At 49.8% G+C, this 14,443-nt stretch overlaps 1 protein-coding gene across 4 annotated transcripts in view; it reads left to right on the top strand.

Annotated features, from left to right (window-relative positions):
* The window catches only part of prdm2b (PR domain containing 2, with ZNF domain b), a 57,339-nt gene extending 42,896 nt beyond the window's left edge, over positions 1 to 14,443 (top strand). For all 4 annotated transcript variants that reach the window (XM_069184038.1, XM_069184039.1, XM_015336855.2 and 1 more), the window contains 3 exons: positions 4,562 to 4,675; positions 5,054 to 9,981; positions 11,199 to 14,443. In XM_069184038.1, coding sequence (XP_069040139.1) covers positions 4,562 to 4,675; positions 5,054 to 9,981; positions 11,199 to 11,225 — 5,069 coding nt within the window. In that variant the 3' untranslated portion in view covers positions 11,226 to 14,443. The remainder of the gene's footprint in view (positions 1 to 4,561; positions 4,676 to 5,053; positions 9,982 to 11,198) is intronic.

Here is a 14,443-nt window from a genome sequence, read left to right as displayed (position 1 = left end):
TGCCATCTGCATGGATTTCGCATGGTCTCCTTGTGGGTTTCTTCCGGATGCTCTGGTTTTCTTCCGCAGTCGAAACGCGTACTTCTGGGAAAATTCCCTGGTGTGCCTGCCTGTGTCACGTGTGCACTCTGTGATGGACTGGAGTCCTGTCCAGGGTGTATCCCGCCTTGTGCCTGTTGCTTGCCAGGACAGTCTCCGGCTCCTCCGCAATCCTGAAATGGCTGAAACGTTTAGGAAGTACTGGATCTTGCAGTGCTGGTGCTCAGTTGCTCGCATGCAGATGTAGTCTCATGCACTGTTAACATCATTTTCTGTTTCTTCTTGAAATGGTGATCATCCTAATCTATGTCCCCAGAATAAATATTTTCTGAGCTTTTCTGCCTGTCAGTTCTCCATCAGTAGAGCTGTGTGCAATGGTTATTCTTTTTTTTTCCCCTTCTGGGAGAGAGTTAATATATCCCTGACAGCAGTGCTTAACACTTAAATCTAAAGAACAGCTGCAGGAATTTGATCAGCAGCGTGAGCAACATAATAGAAGAAACCCATTCCTGTGGCGAGTGGGAAAGAATTTTACACACGGGCACGTTTTCAGGTTTCAGTCCTGGGTAAACCTGTTTTAGTTCACCGATACTTGTTTAGCTGATTGGATGAGCTGATGTCTAACACAGGGGGGAAAAGATGTGCCGTTTTAAACTTCTCCTAGTCAGTCTGCACGACAGCACTGACAGCACAGTCACAACCCCTTGTCTTTCCAGACGAGCCGCTGAGACAGGTCATGGGCATGTCTGATACCGGCCCGTGTGGACACTGCCAGCAAGTAGCTCTGCTCAACAGGATCACAAGCCCCGCACAGCTCGCTAAGGCTTTTCAGCCATCGCTTAGTGAAGGAAAAAGCACTGATCAGAATCTTCTTTAGGTTTCTTAATAATGTGGAAGCCGTTTTCCATGAATGATAAGAGATAAGATCACTTTATTGGCCATATACAGTTTCTTGCATTAGGAATTTCTTTTCACATACCCCTTGCTCTCCATGAGACACACAGACAGGGAGAGAGAAGCTTGGGGTTAGAGCACAGGGTCAGCCACTTATACAGCACCCCTGGAGCAGTTGGGGTTAAGGGCCTTGCTCAGGGGCCCAACGGAGTAGGATTCCTCTGCCGGCCACGGGATTTGAACCGGCAACCTTCCAGCCTCAGGCGCAGATCCTTAGCCACAGAGCCACTGCTCTGCCCTGGCCGGCCAAGTCTACACAACCTCGAATGAGTGTGGCATGTTTTGGAGAGTCTCGCTTCTAATAAATTTTAGTGAACCTATTAAAACTTAAAGGATCTTATTTTAATTTGGCTACCTCAGGGTTACTGTATAGTACTTTAACTGGGATAAGTGATTGGCTATATAACTGCAAGTCAGTTCAGTGCTAGGTTACCATTAATTCAAATTTGTGTTGTGTATTGGTGTATTTGTGCAGCTGCATGTACTTGCAGAATACTGTGCATAATTTGGAAATTCTCTGAAGAACTGTCTTTAATTAGCAGCACACAGTGTGCACAGCATGCAGCTTGTAACACACTTGTAAACTGCACTGAGCCCTAAAGAAGGGATCGTTCTTCTTGTGTCCAGGTGGGATAGCTTGCAGAGCCCCCTGTGGAGCTAGGAACGCTGGGAGTTAGCTGCTTGTCTCGTTCCATTTGGCGGAGTATGACATCATCCCGACGGGTCTCCCTGGGGGGGGTGGCGCTTCACTCAGCGGGAAGGGGAGTGATGTCATAGGGACTGGTGCTGTCCTGCCGTCACAGGGAGGGGCGCAGAGGACAAGAGGGGCTGGCAAAGTCAGTTCTGCCCTGCTCCTCGTGCAGCTGCAGCGTGGGGTCGGACCCCTCGGTGAAGGACATTCTCAATGGAAGTCTCCAGATCTAATTTTAATAACACAGGGTTGTAACACAGATATTGTTGCAGTGAGCAATGCCATCTGGGTGTATTTCTCTAGTGCCCTAAATAAGACGTGTAATTCAGTTAGGGGCTGTCGTTTGCCATTTAAGCAGTAGATGCATTGCAAATAAAATTACAAACCTGAACCCTCCATCCTCTGGTTCAGTAGAATATGGAGACTTGTTCTGCTAATGTGGCACCCCGCTGTCCTGTAGGTCCCGTTTTGATGCTTGAATTTGTATTGATTGCTCTGTGGGAATGAGGCCAGTCCCTTCATCTTTCACTAGATCTGTGCGTTTGCACATTTTTTTGATGCGTGCGTCAAGAACGAATTTCAGTTTAAGGCGACGCGTGGGAAGTTTGAGTGCACTCTGGAAAACGGTCTTGTCTTGCTTTCTTAACAGTTGGTCTTCCGATATTTTAATCATTTGAATTACATTCTGCTTTGGGTAATTTAACACAGGTTCAAGCGGTACCAGTGTTCTGTATCAGACTTGTAAATTAGGAATGGATTCTTTTCATTTAAATGTTATTAATTTCCTAGCTAATGTTTGTTCAATAGATGCCAAAAGGGAGACTGAAAAGAATTTTACAACACCTGCAAAAAACCAATGGAAAGCATGTTTTCCATAATAAGTGTAAAAGCTACAAAAGCAGAAGTTAATTGATTGAGACTATAGAATATTATTTGGATTGATAAATACGTAGCCCATCCATCCATTTTCCAACCACTTGATCCAAATCGGGGTGGCGGTGAGCCGTAACTTCGGGCGCAAAGCAGGGTAGATCCTGGACGGGATGCCAGTCCATCACGGATAAATAAGAACTATTTAGTGCTAAATGAATATTGCACAATGATGTTCACAAAAGAAGAACTCTCTAACCCAGTGTGTGTTCTACACCAAGCTCCATTGTTATTTGGTGGGGAAAAAATGGAGTTTCAGCGTTTTGCTATTTTCAGTGTTTCTAGCAAACCTACAGCCTTGTTTTTCCACCTGAAGGAGTATTATTGGTTGTTATTGCTGAAGCATTTTCTGGCTGTGTGTTGATCTTTGGAGTATACCATTAGGTGATTTAACTCCTCAGCTCCGTTTTGTAGGGGGATCATGTCTAATAATTCTTCCATCACACCAAGAGGAGCATTTTATAGCTCTCACAAATAGCAGTAACTTCAGGACTCAACTTCATTGAGATGCAGGCTTCTGATCCATTGCAAGCCTAACAAACACAGAAATGACCAGCTTTCCTTGGTTGGTTGATGGTGTTTTTATACAGCGCCTAACAGAAGAATTCAGGACCTTTAAAAGTTTTCAAATTTTGCTGGATTACAAATGATACATGCATATCTTTTTCCAGTCCTTTTTTTTTTCTCCAGTATTTGTATTCTAAACTTGCATGCTCCAACACATTTTGTAAGAAAAAATTAGTTGTCAGCAAATTTCTTAAAGGAAGTCAAAAACTCGTATATCCTGCTTGCATGGGTATTCGGTTCCTTGTAGGAGCGGGCAGCTGTGAATTTACACAGGTGGATCTAATTGCTTCTGCCTGTCTTTCCACTGGCCTCTGCCTGTGCACCACTGAAGTAACGGTCACATTTACTGGATAAAAACCCCAGTCTGTTTTGCATTAAACCCCAAGTTTGCAATAAAAATACTGACTGGGGAGAAAGTTGTATTAGTATCATTTGTAATCCAGCAACGTTTCAAAACATTCAAGGGTCTGAATACTTCTGCAAGGAGCTGTATGTTCTGAGTGAGCTTTTCTTCTGGAAGCACCTTGTGGTCGGGGGGGAAAAAAGGAGTTTAGGCACCGTGTGCTTGGCAGGCCATTAAAATATTAAAATACAGGCTTTTCTCATCCAGCAGTCAACATCATTTCATCCATTGCATTATTTCTTGTGTGATATTGTATGACACAGTTGTGACTTCTTGGATTGTGTTAACAGAATCAGGATTGTGTTAACAGAATCATTTTACTCTTTGTTTTTTGAAAGTCTCTCTTTCCTGAAATCAACTTCTCAGTGGAAAATCAATTTTAATTGAAGCAATGTCTCATAAATTATATATATATTTTTAATTGGACAATGTAATTGAGTTAGTATTTGTCTTGGTACTTTTTCTTGGATTTTCGTAACTTTCCCTTTTTTGGTTTTGTGCCCAGAATAAAACGTGATTATTCAAAGATTTCTAATGAGTGTTTTTGCCGAGGTCCAAGTGCGATGGGGAGCAGTATGATTATATTGAGAGCAGTAAAATCGAAAGAAAATCGTTCTTTCCATTGACTTGTCCATTGCAGGCTTCCTGTATTCCAGCCATGTTTGCCAGACGGCGACCAGCCCAGCTGTAGTGTGCTACAGGAGCTGTTGGTCTTGCAACGGCCTTTATTGACTTTCAGGGACTTTAAGGGAAACTGTATGGATCTACAGAGGGCGCCATCTAGGTGCACTACTGTGCCACTGCGTCCAACACAGGACTTCCTTGTGATCTGGAAGAGCAGAATGCTGTATGTTGACTTGGAGCCCCTGTTTCCTTCTTGTGTGAGACCAACGGGATTCTTCCAGTCTTGCACTGTGAAGGGGTTTATTTTTGGCAGCTCGTGTGAATTTCTGCCCTGTTTTTTTTTGCTCCTGAAGCCAGGAAGAAGCTTCTGGAGAGAGCGAAGCAGGGCGGCGCAGAGGGCTTCAAAGGGCAGCAGAGATCGTGTGACCCCGAGCACGCTGTCACTGAGATGCGGGAGTCCGAGGACGGTGAGTGTGGCTCTGCGCGTGCTGGTATACGGATTTATTTCTCGTTTCAGGACTGCTGTGTCAAATGTGCTCATTCTACACGGTAAAGAACGTTTCTGTGGCAAAGAAACAACATTGTGTTAGCTTTTCTCTGTTATGTCTACTTTCTGCATTTTGTACAAATTAACTATGCCAGAATTCATCTTGTAAAATTAAAAAGGGGGGCTGTGTTTTTGTAATTTACCATATTAACTGCTAAGCAACTGATTCCTTAGACGTTCTCCATTTAAGACCAGTGTTGTCCTGCTGTATGTGTTCAGAGAGACTGGGTACTCTGACTTTTTTCCCCAAAGAAAATGAAAAACGGCTGTAATGCTGAGTTTGTTCATGTCTCCATAGGTCCTAAGGAGGAGGATGAAAAGCCATCCCTCGCTTCAGTGCAGCCGTCTCAGCAGACAGCCAGCCCGGAGGAGCCTGCTGACGTCGAGCAGGTCCCCATGAAGGAGGAGACCCTGCTTGCCTGTGTCCCTGAGGTGCTGGTGGAGGAAGAAGTAGAGGATGAAGGAGAAGAGGAGGAGGAGGAGGAGGAGGAAGAAGAACTAGGGAAAGCACCAGGAGATGCGCTGCCGGAGGACGGGGGCCAGGCCTCGCCGAGATCGGAGGCAGCGGAACCCGAGGAACCTCCAGAAGCAGAGGCGAGCCCCCAAGAGTGCGAGGAGGAGGAGCGGGCAGAGAAACTCCCGCCGGAATCGCCGTCTGGATCCCCAGTTACTAAGCTCGACCCCGACCCCGACGGCGACCCCCAGGAGTCCTTCCTGTTCCCCTGCCTGCACTGCGAGCGGCGGTTCACCACCAAGCAGGGCCTGGAACGCCACATGCACATCCACATCTCGGCCAACTGCCAGACCCACACCTTCAAGTGCCGCTACTGCGGCAAGGCCTTCGGCTCGCAGATCAACCGGAGGAGGCACGAGCGGAGGCACGAAGCCAGGCCCAAGAAGAAGCTGGGCTCGGTCTCTGGCACCGCGTCGTCTTTCAGTCCCTCTTTGCCCACGGAGAGCTCCAGCCCGGACCTTGTCTCTTCCTCTGGCAACTTCATCATCATCGGGGCCCAGAACGGCGGCGATCTCCAGGAGCCCCCGGAGGCCGGGAAGCAGAGCCCGGCGATAGAGGCGGAGCGCAGCGTGGTGCTGGACGAGAACGGGGAGCCTAAGGAGCAGCACCCGTGCAAGTACTGCAAGAAGGTGTTCGGCACCCACACCAACATGCGGCGCCACCAGCGCAGGATTCACGAGCGTCACCTTCTGCCCAAGGGCGTCCGCAGGAAAGGCATGCTTCCACAGGAGGCCCCACCCCAGCAGCCGGCGGCGCCGCCTGAAGAGTCCCCCAATGCCAGCCCTCCGCCAGTCTACACGCCGAGCGGCGACCCGGAGGACGAGGGAGACCCGGAGGAGGAGTACATGGTGGATATCTCCAGCAATATCTCGGAGAACCTGAGCCTCTACATTGACGGGAAGATCTTGTCCACCAGTGCGGTCAGCACCTGCGAAGTCATTGAGGTGGAGCCCGGCTCAGCCACGCTGTTCGGCCTTGATGCCCTGATAATCAGCCCTGACAAGGTCACCACTGCCCTTAGAGTAGAGACCGCAAGCTGTGCAGTGAAGGAGGTTCCCAATGGTGGCCAGGCGACAAAGAGAAGGACTGCCACCCCACCTCTTCTCCCCAAGATCAAAACAGAAGTGGAATCAGAACTCATCACGCCTTCTTCTTCGGCCTCTTCTTCCTCTGCCTCATCCACTTCCTCTGTGGTGGGAGGGTTGTACCCTCAGGCCACAGAAACCTTGGCTTTCCCAAAGGAGAAAACGGTTTACCTTTCCCCCAAGCTGAAGCAGCTCCTGCAGACCCAGGACAGCCACAAGCCAGGCTTGACTCTGTTCACGGAGGCACACAGGCTGGGCCCCCCTTTGACTTCGGTCACCACTTTGCCAGCGGCCTCGGGGAGGTTCAAGAGGAGGACGGCTTCCCCCCCAAATTCCCCCCAGCACAGCCCTGCCATGAGAGAAACTGGGAAGACTGAGGCTGGGGCCTCTTTTGGCCTCAAAGTGCCAAAGCTGGAAAGCCATTGCAGCTCCCCTGCTTGGAGTCTGTCAAGCAGAGATGAGAGGGACACCCTGAGTCCGCAAGGCGTAGACGCTTTCAAAACCTCTCCTGTTGACTGGTCAGCTGGACGAAGTGGGGGCAGTTCCTGCAACCAGCAGCCTTTGGACCTTTCCAGCGGAGTGAACAAACGAAGTGAGGGTTCAAACAAGGGGGCAGGGGAAGCCGTGCTGGATCTGAGCATGCACAGGAAGCCTTCACCGGAGCCTGAAGTAAAAGGAGGTACGGCGCAGTCCCTGGTGAAGAAGAAAAAGCCCAACACCAGCATGCTGGAGAAAGTGTTGATGAATGAATACGGAGGCTTGGAAGTAGCAGTGGAGGAAAACCCCGGTGTGCTGGGCAGCGCCAGTGCCCTTTCGGCTAACGACCCCTCCCTGGCTGCCTCCCCTGCCGCTCCCTCCCCTGTTTCTGAAGCACCGTCGCCTGGGTCTGTAGTACCTGCCGCTCTTCACCCATCGCCACCCTCGCTGACCCCCGTTACCATGAATCCCCCGTCCCCTTCCACATCTACTTTAGCCTCACCCACGCCTCCTCCCCCGGTGCTACCAACCGCCCCCTCTCCCCTCCCAGCTCCTACTTCTCCACCACCACTGCCCCCCAGCTCCCCTACCCCGTCTTCCCTTCCAGTTCTGTCCCCTAAAAACTCTCCCAGTCCAGTGAGTTCAAGTCCCGGGAATCCCTCGCCTTCTCCGTTAGATCCCTCTCTTGGTTTTGTAGACTCTCTGCCAGTGGTGGTGAATCCGGACTCCGGGCCTGTAGATCCCGATGTTAATCCTCCAGAACACTCTGCAACGTCAGCAGGTCCTGCACCGCCTGCAGATGTTTCCATAAGCCAAGTAGAAATTGTCCCTTCCAAAGTGGATTCCTTGATGCCCTCTGAGGAGCTGTCGCTTACCAGTGAAGATCCCTCTGGTACTGAAAGTGATTCTACAGTCGATCTTCCCAATGATCTCCCTAGCATCACAGAAACTGAATCCCCTTCTCCATCACTGCACTTACAGCACTCTGTGGGTTTAGAACCATCCCCAGCAACAGTTGAACAGAACCCTATGGAATCTTCAGTGGGTGAGGCTGCAGTACCAGAACAAAATGTAGAGCCGGAGGAGCATAAGCTCGCATTGTCCCCCCTTGCTCCTCCACCCTTGGACCCACCTGTTCTTGTAGCTTCTGTTCCAAACCCACCCCTTTCTGCGAGTTCCCCACATCCCGTGCCACCAGAGAGTCCACCTCCTCTAGCTTTGCCTCCTTCTCCCTTTTCTTTTGCCATCAAAGAAGAAACCCTTGAGGAAGACAAGCCTCTGGAGGCATCTGCCATCCCTGCTGCTGATCTCAATTCTTCTCCTCCTCCTCCTGGTGCTGGTGATCTACAGACGTCCTCTGATCAGGAGGAGCCTCAACAGGAGACTTTCTGCAAGAACTTTGTGTGTAACGTGTGCGACGAGCCCTTTCCCTCCATAAAGGAGCTGAGTCGCCATATTGTGGGGCACGCAGAGGAGTGGCCGTTCAAGTGCGAGTTCTGTGTCCAGCTCTTCAGGGATGCAGAGGCTCTGCTGGAGCACCGTTCCACCCTGCATGGTGTGGGCAGGATCTATGTGTGTTCCACATGCGCCAAGGAGTTTGCCTTTCTTTGCAACCTGAAGCAGCACCAGAAGGACCTCCATCCTGGTCAAGACTGCATGCACACAGAAGTGGAGAACGGCAAGCTGAGGCCGCAAAACTACACGGACCCAGCCCGGGCCAGTCTGGAGCCATCCCCCTCCACCACTGCCACTGAGACCTCTGCTGAAGGCAGCACCCTGTCTTCGCAAGATAACCCTGAGGCTCTGAAAGCAGAAGAGCTGGAAGAGGAAGAGGAGGATGATCTTGATGACTCCACCGAAGAGCTCTACACTACAATAAAGATCATGGCTTCTGGAGGGGGCAAACCCAAAGGCCCAGATGTGCGTCTGGGCATCAACCAACACTACCCAAGCTTCAAGCCACCCCCGTTCCCCTACCACAACCGTACACCTGCTGGCTCAGTGGCCTCCGCCACCAACTTCACCACTCACAACATCCCTCAGACCTTCAGCACGGCCATCCGTTGCACAAAGTGCGGCAAAAGCTTTGACAACATGCCCGAGCTGCACAAGCACATCCTGGCCTGCGCGAATGCCAGTGACAAGAAACGCTACACCCCCAAGAAGAACCCCATCCCCCTCAAGCAGATTGTGAAGCCCCAGAACGGAGTGTTGTCGGCAGTGATGGGGACCAACGCCTCTGGGCAGAATGCCTTCCGGAGGATGGGCCAACCCAAGAGGCTCAACTTCAGCCAGGAGCCGTCTGCCAAGATGAAGCTGAACGCTCTGAACAAGAAGAAGAACCAGCTCGTCCAGAAGGCCATCTCCCAGAAAAACAAGATAGCCGCCAGCGCGAAGAAGGCCTCGAGCCTGGGCCAGGAAGAGCAGGAGATGCACATCTGCCCTCACTGCAACCGGGAGTTCACCTACCTGGGCAGCCTCAACAAACACGTGGCGGTCAGCTGCCCTAGGAAGCCCCCTTCCAAGAAGGTCAAGAAAGGCAGCAGTGGCGGCCTCTCCTCCCAGGACAAGAATGGGAACCTTCGCCGGCGGACGGCGGACTCCGAAATCAAGCAGCAGGGCTCGCAGGCAAAGCTGGGGAAGACCAGGGCCCGCACTTCTGGGCCTACGGCACCTGCCGCCGTGCCCTCCAAGCCGCCGCCCGGCAAAGTCAAGGCGGCCCCCGCCCAGGCCCAGGCCCAGGCCCGGCCCAAGAGGCCTGCCCCCTTCCCGGCCGCTTCCGTCACCTACGCCAAGAAGAGCAGGCCGGCGCTCAAGGGGAGTCCCCAGCAGCAGCAGCCGCCGCCGCCGCAGCAGCTGCCCGCGCCCCCGCCCGCGCCCTCCACGCACCCCGCGCCGCGCCCGGCCGTGAGGATGCAGCGCGGGGGAAAGGAGCTGCCGCCCAAGAAGGTGCCGGAAGCCAAGCTCCCGCTGCCGCCCCAGCCGCCGCCGCCGCCGCCGCCGCCGCCCAAGAAGGAGGAGCGCTTCTCTGTGAAGACGCGGGAGAGAGTCGGCGGGCCGGTCACCCGCAGTTTACAGCTGGTCAGCAGCACTGCTCAAGCCGAAGGCAAGACTGATGAGCTGTCCAGCCTGGAGTCCAGGGAGCCGCAGGTGAGTCCGGCACGGAGCGCGCGGTCCCCGTCTCCTGGTGCTCTCCGGGGCTCATCGCCGGGCGCCCCAGCCCTGGCTCCGGGGACGACACTCCGACAGGAGTGCGCAAAGGCGAATTTGTCAAGATACAAGATGCCGCCCTGCGAGTCTTTTTTATTAATGAAGACATGCAGAAAGAGCCTTGATTAATTTACATTTACAGCTCGTTTGTCTGTTCTTCCAGCCGGCAGTCATCCCTCGTGCAGCTCCGCGCCCTGTTCGTCTGAATTCATTCGATCTTTACGACAGTGGTAGCTGGATGATAGATGGGTGCAGAAAAAATCTTTCTGCTTCCGCGCCTTGATTTTTTTTTTCCGTGGCTGCAAATGTTAAGTCTAAAAAATATTTGGACTATTTATGCTATTTCAGATCTTTTTTCCCCCCAAAGGGGCAAAAAAAGGGAGCGGCTTTAGTCCTCAAAAAATCTTGAAACAATTTGAAACCTGTTTTAATATCTGTGCTGAAAGTTTTCCTGGAGAGCCCCACACCTGCTAGTTTTCATTACATCATAGATCTTCGCTTAATCCTCAGTTGAACTAACAGATTAATTGGAGCCCTGGCACATTATTTACTACTCAGTCAAAGCTCTTAAGTTACTTGTGAAATGCAGTAGTTCAAAATGGCAACTGGGCTTATTTGGGATCTGAAAACAACTGAAGAGGTCACATGAATGCTGCTGACCGGTCCTGGTCAGTTATGTAACCAAACTCCGCTAAAGCAACAACCAGCAGGTGTGAAGCTCCTCAAATCCAGACCTGGGAACCCCTGACAAGTACCGCATGTTTGCTTAGCTACCTGTTTTTGAGGTTTGTAGTCTGCTATTTTACCCTTATTTGCCAACACACAATTCTGCTTTTCTCATAGTAGTCTGTAAATTATTATATATGTCAGTGTCCTGTAGTTAATTGGGGAAAAAAACTCAAAAGCCTGTTGACTTTACCACTGGGAGATTTTCGTGGTTTTAGTTTGACTGGTCAGTCTTTATTTTTAAAAGCTTTGTCAGGAGTACAAGAGAACTGGCATTTCTGTCCACAATGCTGTTGCCTTATATTTTAAAGGGATAAAGTACAAAACTTCAGATTCTCCAAATACTTGAGAAGTACAAACCCCCTTGATAGGGTGTGGTAAAGGCGCTTTGTGTCAGGGCCTCGTTAACGCCCCTGTCCTTCTCTGTGCAGGAACACGTGTTAAAGTTGGTGAAGTAGAGCAGCAGGTGCTTGCCTGGCGAGGGAGGTGGGGTGTCGGCGAGGAGACGGGCGCACGGCTCTGGGCAGAGGGGGCGGGAGACCAGCCCAGGCCTCTGCAGCTCGGCTCTCCTTCCGCAAAGCTCTTCGGGAGCTGCCGGCCACAGGACTTCCACAGGGACAGGTGGGCCACTACAGACGGACGCAAGGGGCCGTATCTGCGAGTCTGTGGTGTCCCGGCGAGGCGAGGAAGAGCGAGGAACCTGAAAGAAAGCTTTGGCTCGTCAGACTGGCCGGAGCTTTCCCACAATGCACCACCAGGGGGACACTTCCTGTGGTCGGATGTTTGCATTGCAAAAAAAAAAATAATTTATAGAAATGTATATGTATAAATACACAGTTTGCATTAACCGACCCACTGGACTGGAAGTCGGGTCACAAAAGTTTTAATCATTGACACGCTGCACATGGCAATCAGCTTTCAGTTGTACACAAAGCCGGCCTGTCCTGCCGTTTGTGTTTCACAGATTATTTTGTTTCCTGTTTCGGTTTGTGTCGAATCTTGAGGCTCCAACTCTTGCTAAATGCATGTGGTAAGTAAATGAGTAGACTGAACCCTTTTCGGTGTCTGTGTAACACACATTAGGTCCTGCGGTATGTTAATAATAAATGCTTTAAAATATGATTTAATACTCCAGAGGGAACGATGAACGTCATCCCGAATCGTGTTAAGGATTGTTTTTTATGTTTAGGGTTAAGGGCGAACCCTCCTCATAACTCCCATGGTAGACCCCTGGGGTTTGGGACACGTGTTGGAGGTGTGGTAGCAGGAACAGAGCCATGTGTGGGAATAAACTGAAGAACCGCTGTCCTCCATCACTGCCAGTTAGCCTGCCCTTGACTGAGGTTGGTCGGTATCCCCAAAGTCCCCCCCTTTCCGTACTTGTTCAGTAGGCTGTTTGTGACCGTGTCGTTTCTGGCTGGACTGGTCAGTCAGGTCAGAAACGCCCCGTCCACTTGCCTTTGAGACCCCTGTTCAAGCAGCTGCTTCTCGCCAACGGCTGGCGGTCCACAAGACCCCCTTTCACTGGGTGTTTTTCACATGCCTGGGAGCTACTGAACGTCTCGGGAAAACGGGCAGGATGTGGACACCAGGGTGGTCTGTAAATTGCAAAAAAACATTTTAGCAGGCTGCTGCTGTTCCGGGTAAGTGAAGGGCTTTCTAAGTTGCCAAATCAGCAGTAGTCCAGTATTTTGCAGCTGATGGGTTTTGATTTCATTTGTTTAAGGGTGTGAAAACGAATCAACATTTCCACCCCCCCCACCTCAGGGTTCTCCTCTGTGGTCACACTAGCAGTTTCACTTTTGGCAGGTTAGCAGCCAGCGCCAGATGACAGTGACAGTGCCAGATCAGGGCATCGTTAGTGATTCCGAAGAACTGAAATCGACTGGTTTGGAGCCATTTCTTCTGCGTTACTCTTGCCCATCTGCGCCATTCACGACCACTTGTCATTTGAAAAGGGGTTTAAAAACCTTTTTCCCCAGACATTTGCATTTGTCCCGTGACCATGTGTATATCTTTGCCTAGATAGCTTACGCAGTGCATGGGTTTTGTTTTGTCTTGTTTGGTGCAGCATGATCTGATCCTTGGTTGTTATGTCCTGGATAAAAAGTAAATGATTATATAACTGTTGCAATGAGCCTGACTGGTCAGTATCTGGGGCCTTTGTCCAGTCCCTTGTTTTTCCTGAAAACGGTTAGATCCTTTTTTTTAAATATTGTTTGATCCCTGTTCTGTCTAATGGGCGTTTTACAGATCCGATGAGAAGCAGGTCCTGTGGTCGAGCCTGCAGTCTTTCAAGCTCGTCTTTCTCAGATGCAAAAGCACCTGTGCTGTCATGGGGACAGAAGTCTAATAGTTTGTCACTTAGTGTCTGTTATTCTTCTATGAACACAACGATGTGGCCTCCTTCGGTTGGCTGTATCCTCAAGCCTGCAGTTGTCATTGGATTGCTTCCAGCAAAGCTAAGCATGAGATTCACAACATTTCTTTTAAAGCTGAAATCTGTACTGCGTCATTTGCCTCTTACTGGTTTCTTGGAAGTTGAGATTCTGGGTGGAATTTAAGGAGATGGGAATATTGGCGTCATTTCCATTGGCAGCCAGCAAGTCGGGTGTGTCTCAGCGGCTCCCTGCCTTGACTCCCGAGCTGTTGTTTGCTGCAGTGCAGTTTCTGTGACCTGGCGGTGCCGATCAGGGATCTGTGTGAGCACTTGTGGCTCTTTTTTGCACTTTTTTTATTGTGTTTTTGACCAGGAGAAAGTGCGTCGGGTGACACCACTCCCAAGGTTGAGTAGCAGAGCCTTTCCTTGTTTCATTTCTGTGCAGCCGCAGGGAGAGGTGAGAAGTGGAAGGCCTCGTGGAATACTCTGCAATTGCAGAAGAATAAAACAAAATTCCCAAAGGAGAGAACATTGAGCTGAATTGTGCTGTATAGAAACTCTTAATGAACAGTTCCGTTAATAAAAGACGGACTCTCAATTGAGCTAAAGGAACATACTGCAGTGATCTAATGCAATAGGCATCCGAGATCTGAAGAGCGAGCACTTAATATTAGTTGCACTGCGCTGATGCAGCTTAAGTGATGGAGGGCGGCTCGGGATTTCTTCAGAGGGGTATTTATTATTTGGAAGGGTTTGCATCATGAGAAAAGGGTAAAGCAATTTTTTTTTAGAAAAACAACATCCTTTTTGTTCCCAACACAGAAGAATCTACCTCTATGAAACGTTTCGGTTGGCGGAGTTTTCTTTGCGTTCTGCTGTAGTGAAATCTGTCGCTTGGTCACTGTTTCTATACTGTATCATTCCTGTTTTGTTACAGAACTGTAAGGATGGTGAGGGGGGGGCATGTTAAGTGGGAAGAGAGGAGTAATGTATAAAGTTCTTGTAGCCTGTGTAAGAGTAATAAAATAATTCAAATATATATTTAAAAATAATTTAAATTATGTTTCTCTTTGGATATTTTCTGTTGTATATGATTTACGTTGCTGCATTAATTCTTTCCTGATTTTTTTTTGTTTTTCTTTTTCCCCCTCTTCCGGGGGTTTGTGAAATGGAGAATGTTGTTTCAAATGTTTGCCGATTAACACAGAAAAGGAAACAAAAAAAAAATCCCTATTGTTAAATGCTGACGTAATACAGATTGTTCTAATTGAAATATTAAAGACTTTTTCAATTTGA

Source organism: Lepisosteus oculatus, chromosome 25 (genome assembly GCF_040954835.1).
Source record: "Lepisosteus oculatus isolate fLepOcu1 chromosome 25, fLepOcu1.hap2, whole genome shotgun sequence".
NCBI classification, from domain to species: Eukaryota; Metazoa; Chordata; class Actinopteri; order Semionotiformes; family Lepisosteidae; genus Lepisosteus; species Lepisosteus oculatus.
This window is presented reverse-complemented; position numbering and strand designations above follow the sequence as displayed.